At 38.7% G+C, this 10,140-nt stretch overlaps 1 protein-coding gene across 3 annotated transcripts in view; it reads left to right on the forward strand.

Moving 5' to 3' along the window:
- The window catches only part of myocd (myocardin), a 76,559-nt gene that overhangs the window by 58,926 nt on the left and 7,493 nt on the right, over positions 1 to 10,140 (forward strand). For 2 of the 3 annotated variants that reach the window (XM_065253553.2, XM_065253555.2), the window contains 10 exons: positions 849 to 904; positions 1,363 to 1,438; positions 2,048 to 2,212; positions 5,414 to 5,589; positions 6,555 to 6,656; positions 6,802 to 7,091; positions 7,231 to 7,387; positions 7,501 to 8,493; positions 8,580 to 8,726; positions 9,722 to 9,779. In XM_065253553.2, the coding sequence (XP_065109625.1) occupies positions 849 to 904; positions 1,363 to 1,438; positions 2,048 to 2,212; positions 5,414 to 5,589; positions 6,555 to 6,656; positions 6,802 to 7,091; positions 7,231 to 7,387; positions 7,501 to 8,493; positions 8,580 to 8,726; positions 9,722 to 9,779 (2,220 nt within the window). The remainder of the gene's footprint in view (positions 1 to 848; positions 905 to 1,362; positions 1,439 to 2,047; positions 2,213 to 5,413; positions 5,590 to 6,554; positions 6,657 to 6,801; positions 7,092 to 7,230; positions 7,388 to 7,500; positions 8,494 to 8,579; positions 8,727 to 9,721; positions 9,780 to 10,140) is intronic. The other variant, XM_065253552.2, reaches the window with a different exon arrangement.

The following is a 10,140-nucleotide window of genomic DNA, read 5'->3' on the forward strand; positions in this document are numbered from 1 at the left end:
GGACAGTACACATAACCATGTGTTGTCTTTGCTAAAAATGACACACTGTATCTTATGCGCTCTTATTTTGAAGTTTCTAATAATATCAAGATTGTATAGTCAGTGTGTTTTTTATTATTGGGCTTATTTTTTCTTTTACTTTCTGGTATCTTATATTTCTAAAAATAAAGCAAAGAGATCCTCTTACAGTAGGCCTGCTTTCATAACACACAGCATGGGTCTCCAATAACATGAGTTAGCCTCATGTTAAAAGTTAGTATATTTTTTTCTTGGTGTCATTAGATCAACACGACTTTGTAGATTAACCACATCTTTTTTTTATGAATTATAAGAACTGTCAGAAATGTGCTTGCCTGTGCTGATGTAATGCTAGGCTGTTATAAGTGGTTTCCAGGCCATTACAATGTGGTTTCTAAGGTATTCTAAGTGGTTTTTAGTAAGTTATTGTGGTTTATAGGCTGTTCTGGGTGGTTGCTTACTGGCCCGAGTCAAAAGTGCCCAAAAAGTCTGTGCTACAGACTCAAGCCCAAGGATTATTTTCTTATAAAAGTAATGGTACACCTCTCTGTAACAAGATTGAACTATTGGAGCCACCATTCATAAGCAATGCTGCTGGATGAGTTATATATTATACATTCTTATCCCAATAGTAACAAAAAAGTCACATTGCAAGAAAGGTGCAACTGGTAAATATTACTTTTCGGTTCAGGAATATAATTCAGCTACAGGGAGGATACACAGGGTCAGATCTGGTGCCTCCAAAAATTATTTATGTAGGATTCATTGTTAGTGTGTTCACAGATAAAAGTGTATAACATTTACTCAGTTCTGTCCATTTGTTTTTTCAGCCTTGAAGAGTCCGGCTGCATTCAATGAACAGAGGAAAAGTCTCGAGCGATCCAAGGTTTGAACCATAAGCAACATTATCTCGAAGAATCCTTCGAAAACAAAGTCATGCGGCATACAATGTGTCTCCAAACTCAGAACGAATAAATCATTCTTAGAAATCGCAATAAATAGTGTTATAATAAAATAAACGATTGTAGCAATGAAATAATTTATTAATAAATTAACAAATAAATATTTTTATACATGAAATAATTTATTAATAATGAACAAATTAATGAAATAAATGATTTTTATTCTTTCAAAAATGACACCTTTGGACTTAGACAATTGGTTACGAATATGAACTCTATCTAAATATTACATATTAGGACTTTTTTAAAGGGTCTGACCCAGTGACAGCTTGGGACCATTTTTTTGGACAGTGTATGTGTTTTAATACTTTAATTCATGTGCATTTTTCATTGTTATTTAATATTTTAAGTAATATTTGAATACTTTTTTAATATTTTGCAGACTGGCGATTACTTAAAGCACAAAATCAGAAGTCGTCCAGATAAAACTGAGCTTATCAACATGCATATTCTACAAGGTAAGATCAGTAATGCTTTTTAAAAAGAAACATTCATACATACAGTGAACGCTTTATTACATATATGTTTACACACTATTTAAAAAGCCCCAACTTGCCTGTTTTAAACAATACTGAATGAGCTCCCATCTTATTGGCTGCTTTTTCTTTATTACTTGGTCATCCGTTAAAATAAATACTTGGTCATGCGTTAAAATAAATATTTTTTAATACATTTTTGTAATGAAAGAAATCATTATGTTGGCACAATAATGTTTCTCTCCAAAAACTACTTTCAAACATTTAGACATATGCCGCCTTTAGTTTTTCAGATCATAAAAACATTTCAATCAAGCGACCGTAAACTTTCGAACAGTGGTGTGTTTGCCAGACGCAAGCCACGTGTTTTGTGCCTGTGGTGATTTCAGCTGTTTACAGTTTTGACACTTCAGATTGAGTTTTGTATGATCCGTTCTGACTGATGTGCACCTCGGGTGCGTCCTGACTTGGAAGCTCACACAATAACTGTTTATTCTACAAGTGACTGTAGTGCTGCATCATTTCTGTGTTTGAGCGAAGGGCCGCTGTACTGGATTAATAGTGCTTACCAACGTTCTGTTTACTGTGCAGAACCGGCCAGCGAGGCGTCGACACCAGACTCGCAGACCAAACTCAAGCGAGCCAGGCTTGCGGACGACCTGAACGAGAAAATCGCTCTCAGACCGGGCCCGCTGGAGCTGGTTGAGAAAAATATTATACCTGCCGATTCGACTGTGAAAGAAGCCGTAAAGAAAGGTATATAAGGAACCTACTACAGGTTTATTTCCACTAAATTTAAATGTATTCATAAAGTGCAAACTTTCTTGTGCTTTGGGAATCGTACCCAGGGCCTTTGTGCTTCTCATGCAATGCTGAGGAAGAAAGACTTACTAGTTATAACCACACAAACCTTGCTATTTTACAGAAATGATTTCATATGACTGAATGTTTTGCATCCTTTGTGCACGAGTGTCCCGACATTACCCGAAATTCCAAACAAATGATGTTTAGTGAAATTCCTTAAAATCTTCCCAACCTTTGCCTCAACAAACACAAGTTGATTTAGGAGGCCATCAGCTCCCGCTCACGGGCATTAACTCGCAATGTGTTTACTATGCAGTCCGACCACACTACGTTGTCCCCTCAGATCCCTCCAAAGCCAATGTTTTCGGACATGCTCAAAGTAAACATTCTCTCTTTTCCCCCTGGAGCTGTCGGTAAATGTACTGCATAAGCCAGGCATGAGGCTGGGGGCGATAGTTTATACTACCTCTGCTGGAAGAGGAACATGTTTTATTGAGACAAACAGCAGCTGTATTTAGATCCACCCTTTTCGCTGGAGATCAAATGAATGTCTCGCTCATTTCTCTGTTTTGACTCTGCATGATTTATGCGGCTCCACCGAGCCACCTACAAAGGTGTTTGAGAAGAAGGGGCTGCTTACTACACCCATCCTAGAATGCTTTGGTGATTATTTTTACTTGTCATTTTATATGAAAAAGGCTTTATGTACAGTCAAGGACTTTGCAAAAGTCTTAGGCCAACATGCCCACGTTAGATTTGCTGTTTTAGCAAGGGTATAATAGCCATATATAATTATTTCTCAGTCTCTTTACTATAGTAGAGTACAACCATAAAATACAGGCAATTTGTCTAGATTAAAAACACCCTGTATAATTCATAAATACCATTATAATTTAATAGGATGTAGTGATGCGTAACGATTAATCAATAACAGAATAAAAGTTTTTGTTTACATCGTGTGTGTGTGTGTGTGTGTGTGTGTGTGTGTGTGTGTGTGTAATAACTTATAGGTAAATGCACACACATGCATGTGTAAATATTAAAGAAATGTTAACGTGTGTATATATTTATGTATAATTTATATATATATTTATATAAAAATATATATTTTTCTTAAAATTATACATGCATGTGTGCATATTTATATATGCATATTTATATATCCATAATTATTATACACAGTTCACGCACATATATGATGTAAACAAAAACTTTTATTCTGCAATAGATTAATAGCAATTAATCGTTATGCATTCCTTTTAGAATGTGTATCATACATACAAATCCACTATGCGTGTTAGACCTGTGGCTTAGTGGATTGCACACATGCTCTGTTCCTAGCTTGACTGGTAGAGCAATTGCATTTGCAGCACCAAAGGTCATGGGTTCGATTCCTGGGAACACACAAACTGCATAAATGTAAAGCTTGAAAGCATTTTAAGTCACTTTGGATAAAAGGGCCAAATGCGTAAATGTAATGCTTCGCCACATTGAGCAGTCCCAAAAAATAAATTTTTAAAGATACTTTTAAATGTACAAAAATACATTTTTGTAAACATTTCAAAATGTTTTTTACCAATATATTTTTTGGACATTTTTTTGTGTGTATATGTGATTATGTGTATTATATATTATTTTATTATTATATATTTTTCTATTATATTTATTATATTATTTTATTATTATATATGTATATATTATTTGAACGAACAAACGAACAAATACGATATATTTTAAAGCATTTACATTGATGTCACATTGGAAGAAATATTTATATATTAAATATAACAATAAAACCATTACACCTTAAAACTTAAAATTAAACCATAACACGTTTGAAAAGGTTGTAAAATTAGAAATGAATTTGTTTTAATATACACTCTAAAAATGCTGGGTTATTTCAACCCATCATTGGGTCAAAAAGGAATGAGCCCAGCCCAGACTGCACAGTTGTAATTTAACCCACGCTGGGTTATTTTAACCCATTATTTGGTCAAATAAGCATTTTTTTTTAGGTTAACTGTAAACGAGAAGTTGTGCTTTAAAAGTGTATATTTTTTATTTTTCTTGTCAAAAATGACAATCGTTTTGCTAGATAAGACCATTATGCCTCGTTTGGGATCATTTAGAGTCCTTTGAAACTCCGTTGAAAAAAACTGTTAAGTGTTGAGTTAAGTATGAATGTTGGGCACTATTAAAGTCCATTAAAATGAGAAAAATCCTGCAATGTTTTCCTCAAAAACATAATTTCTTCTCGACTGAACAAAAAAAGACATCAACATTTTGGATGACATGGTGGTGAGTAAATTATCTGGATTTTTCTTTTAAGAAAATGGACTAATCCTTTAAGCTTGACTTGTATTGTAAAATGTATTTAGCATATATTTAAAACATACATATTTTTGCCTTATGGGGTAGTGCTCAATAAGAGTTAAAATCTGGCTTGTAAAATGTTAAAACATTTCATCGATGAAGTAGAAGCAAAATGGAGCCATTTTTTTACGAACACAACAGTCCGAAGCTGTAGTCAGGTGCTTCAACTTGTCATAACGTACAGGCCAGTCCAACATCAACAACTAAAGGAAATAACGCTTACACATATCCCAATGTGAAGGCGGGAGCAGACAGTATGTGCCCGGCGCAATGGTCCAAAGTGTGCTTGTCGTGATTGAAACCAGTCCTTGTGCTCCTGGCAGGTCACATGTTCAGATATAAAATCAGTTATGCACATACAGTGCCTGACCTCTTAATCTGACCTATCATGACTCCTGTTACTCTGTAGTGGCCCCTGTCAATCTACCCAAGCTACAACACGACACCTCTGGCCCAAGTGCTCAACCAGGTGCAAATGACAAAACCATAACACTGACCAGAATTGAACCCGGTGGCACATGCACCAGACACAGCAGCATTCTGGCACATGCTCATGACACTCAAATCCCCTTCACACGCAAACAGAAACTCTGGAGGACTTTTACTGATACATTTACACAGACTTCAGAACTTTGTAATTCTTCTGTCTTGCTTCACATGCGTGTCTCTTTAAATTTGTTTTTGTATTAGCCTGCTTTTTGGGTTCATGGATGCATCCAGTTACCCTTATCTTAATGCATGCGAGTTCTTCTATCTCAGTACACACTTTTATCTCCATAGTTAACCATGAGAAGTACCCTAAGCAGGAGGACTCGTATGCTTTTGAGGAGTACAGCAGCAGTGAAAGTCTTTCCCCTGAGCAGCCTCACAGCGAAGAGTCCCAGAGTTGTGCCGAACCGCTCACGGAGAACAAGACCACCGGCTCGCCCTTACACACCCTGACCGGCACTAGCCAGGTGAGAAACCGAACTGTTCGTCAACAAAATAGGCTCACAATTTTTGTATTTCTCAACACTTGACTAGTTTGCCTGAGATTCAGGGCACAAAAATAGATTACAAAATGTTCCTATTTAGCCCGTTTTGGGCATCTTCAGTTTATAATTTTTTATAACAAACAATATTTGATTTAAACAATATTTTTTATGTTTTGATACCATCTTGAATTCCCACATACCCACTAATGATACTGAATCAACACCAAAAGGCCACTGGTTTAGTGATTATTCTAGGCAGGGTCCTAGAACAGTCTGCCCCCTATGGTCATATAGGGATCTCCAGGGTTCTGCTAAGGCTCTTACATAGCCGTTAGGCACCATATGACAGATCTTTGACTCAGTTCCCAGCTTAGCATGCCAGCATGTTTCATACACAGTAAAAGGTATATGGTGGTTGTTGCTTTTACAACATTGCTTCAGGCATTAGATCGATTATCCATTCTCTGGCAAAAGCGATAATAAACAACTCACTGTTGCTGTCAGGGGGGCTCGCATAAAATCATAACCTATACAGTAAAAGCGTGTACGTTAAGAAATATTTATTTAAGCCCTGTGTCTGTCCAGTTGGCAGAGCTGTAAATTTAGTATGTTTAATAACCCTGTGTGCTTAGGAAATATATATAAATCTTGTACAAACAGTGTCACCTGAGTGCCAGCTTTGTTACTGTACCATGTTAAAAAGGCAAGCATATATAAATATGAATGAAATATGAATGCCTGACCTTTGCAGAAATATTTAACAGAACAAATATGTTCCATTTAAGAAATAATAATTAAATAATTGTATTAGGTTATAATATATTTAATAATAATTATACCAATAATAATAATAATTACATTATTAATATTGTCATTGTCATTATTATTGCTAAGAATGTATAACATATAAGAGTTTAATTTTCTAAAATTAATTTGACTATATGAAGGGGTCTCAGAACAAAGATGCCATTACTCAAAACCCAGAGGACAATGCACATGCCACAGACAACCATGCATCTCCACCCATTCCAGTCCCTGCTATAGTGAAGGTAGGAATAAGCAACGTCTTTTATATTCACAAAAAACCCACACCATTATTGTACGTATTGCTATCAACTAAAGTGCTGACCATAGGAAATTCCATGCATTAATCCTAATTTAATGTTCTTTTACAATGCAACTTACTGAATGAAGCAGTCCAAAATGTCCGACAAGAACCGCCACAAAAAGCCCAAAGACATCAAGCCTAAAGTGAAGAAGCTCAAGTACCACCAGTATATCCCACCAGACCAGAAGGCAGAAAAGTCCTCTCCTCCACCCATGGACTCCGCCTATGCCCGGCTCCTGCAGCAGCAGCAGCTTTTCCTGCAGCTACAGATCCTCAGCCAGCAGAAACATCAGCAGCACTCACATTCCCATCAGCATCAGTGTCCACAGAGCCAGAGCTTCAGCTACCAGACCTTGAACCAGCACACACCAAATAAGTGAGTCCTGTAAATTGGCATAAAGTGTCAGTCACCAATGTTCGTAGACTTTAATGATAAAAAATGTAAGATCACACAAAACAAGTCAGTCAAACCTATCCAAACTCTTAAGTAAATGTGTTTTTATTCTCTGCCACAGGCAATCCAGTGAGCAACAAACATCATGTAGTTCAAGTGTACCCACAAGCGGCGTAAACAGTAGCTCCTCGTCTCCTGTGAAGACCACCTACTGCAATCCCACCTCCGTTACCCCAGTCAGACCAGGACCATTACCTGCTAACCTGGATGACTTAAAAGTAAGGCTTGTAGTAAAAGATCTGGATGGGTAACAGAAACGTTTGTAGGTTTGAATCCAGGTTTTCTTGTGAGTTGTACTATAAATCACTTTGGATCCTTTCTGTGCTGTCAGGTATCTGAGCTCCGGCAGCAGCTGAGAATACGTGGCCTACCTGTGTCTGGCACTAAAACGGCACTAATCGAGAGACTGCGGCCCTTTAAAGACTCCAGCTCCAGTTCCCCATCGAGCTCTGGAGACATCAGCACTGTGGCTTTCCCCATGACCCCTACAGGATCTCTGTCATCCTACCAATCCCCGAGTTCTTCAAGTGCCATGTCTCATGGTGGTGGCTACTACCCGTTCTGTAGCACCAGCTCCACTCCACCCATCTCACCAGCCTCTTCCGAACTCTCCGTCAGTGGATCCTTGCCTGATAGCTTTAGTGATGTCACCATGTCCTCCCCACATTTTGGCCTGCAGCCATCCCCGGCCCAACTGAGCACAGATGAGGGCCTTGGAGTGGGCTGCCTACGTGGGGATGCCCAGACTGGATTAGAGTCTCTAGGCCTAGATGCAGAGAAGGATAAGATGTTGGTGGAAAAGCAGAAAGTGATCGAGGAGCTCACATGGAAGCTGCACCAAGAGCAAAGGCAAGTGGAAGAACTGCGGATGCAGCTTCACAAGAGGAAGCGTGCCAACTGCCTCCAAGAATGTCCTGCTCCAACTTCAGGACCCCTACCGCAACACATGATGCATCTCCAGACCCCACCGCCGATGCATCAGTTCTACGGAGTGTCTGTTAAACAGGAACATGTGGCTTCAAGCTGCCCACTTTCATCCAAACAGTTCAAAGGTGGCCCAAACAATAGCTGCATGGAGGGAATGGGTCACTGTAGCCCTCACTGCCTTGAAGTGCCCTCTTCTGGAAGTCCTGCTGGCCTCTCAGCATTTCTGAGCCCTCAGTGCTCTCCTCAAGATTCCCCCGTAACTAAAAACTCCAGCAGCCCCCAGCCCAGCAGTGTGCCTTCATCCCCCAATCACCCATACATGCTGACCCCACCTCTGGGCAGAGATGGTTGCTCTCACCAACTCCCTCAAAATGGACCCAGACCACGCAATATGCAGGTACCCAACAAAAATATAAAATGCTTTTGTTACTACAACAGACATAATTTAAGCCATGCCACTAACAAAAAAATTATCTCTCATAGTTACAGCAGAAAAATGTCGGACAGACGGTGAGCTGTGCATATCCATCTGACCAAAGAAGCTTGCAGCCTATATACCAAAGTCCTGCGGAGAACAACTTAAACCCAAGAGGGTTATCCAAGGCCAAGAACGCTAACATGCAGCAAAAGGTATGTGAATAACTAATTAAGTGGAACAAATTAATCCTAAAACTTCATTCATGCACAATAACTCACTTGAGAAAGCATTATACATTCTTTCTCACATCTGCTACAGTAAGTCTTTGCGTAAGATATCTTTGCTAGAAATTATTTTTACTAAACGTTTTCTATACCGGTCATGTGTTTTAATCGAGAAATATTCACTGAACTGTTTAATCGTAAGTCCTCAAGAACATAAGCAGGTCATGTGATCTTCACATGCCCAAACATAAGGAAGCTCTCACACAAAGTGATGCTTAATCTCTTGAGCTTTTATTGAGATTTGACCCGATCTTTAATAATGATGGGATAGATTTTCCCCCTTGCACATGCTCCAAACATATACACGGTGCCTGCCACACATCAAAGAGATCATATCTTCAGCCCCTTACCCTCTTCAAAATGTAACGTTTCGCCATGTCTCCTCATATAGGAGGCCATATTGCACTCTGCCAGGCACTCTGACCCAAAGTCTCCCACCTCAACCACTGTCTACTGTAGTTCAGATTCTTCTGCATCCGACACTAAACAACCCCCATGCTATGAGGATGCTGTTAAACAGGTAAAGCAGCACCCAAGATTAGCTCGGCCCCATTCCCTGCTAGAACTTTTGGTTCGCACATTCCACCCCCCGCTCCATGGTGCACACTCTTTATCGGCAAAAACAGATTTTCTCTTTTTTTAACAAAAGAGCCTTCCTTAGATTATTGAGTCACAATGCTGTATTGTGTACTTCATAGTCGACTGCTCTCCTTGATATTGCCTGCAGAAATAAACATTCGCCAGCAACTCTGAGCATAACAATAATAGTACATTGCGTTTGAATGTGATCATGGCTAACAATGCGGTCATTATCTGTATTAATTTGTGTATCCTCAAATCGAAGACACGTGCCGATTCTGCTTCAAAACAACAAATATCAAAACAATAGCTGTCACACTCAAATTAATCTGATGTTCTTCCAGCAGATGACCAGGAGCCAGCAGATGGATGAACTTCTAGATGTCCTTATTGAGAGCGGAGGTGAGCTCATCAGTCTCTCTTAATAAGTGTGACGGGGACACTTTTGGTGTCAGCTCATACATGCAGTAAGGTTTCACTTAACAATGCATTAGCTAACATGAAGTCACAAAGAGCAATATAGTTTTCAGCATTTATTAATCTTTATTAAAGTCAAAATTAAATTGAAATGAAAAACTGTCATTTGTTTCTGACTTTTGACTTCTCTGTGAGCTTCATTATTTCTAAAAAAAAAAAAATGTATGTGCCCTCATAATTTTTAATCTAATCATAAATACAAACTCCCCTCCTCAAAATTATCTCTCTTTACTTCCGGTCATATGGTATGGCAGGTGGGTGGGGTCCGGGAAAAGACTGCGGCGAT

Source organism: Paramisgurnus dabryanus, chromosome 1 (assembly GCF_030506205.2).
Source record: "Paramisgurnus dabryanus chromosome 1, PD_genome_1.1, whole genome shotgun sequence".
NCBI lineage: Eukaryota > Metazoa > Chordata > Actinopteri > Cypriniformes > Cobitidae > Paramisgurnus > Paramisgurnus dabryanus.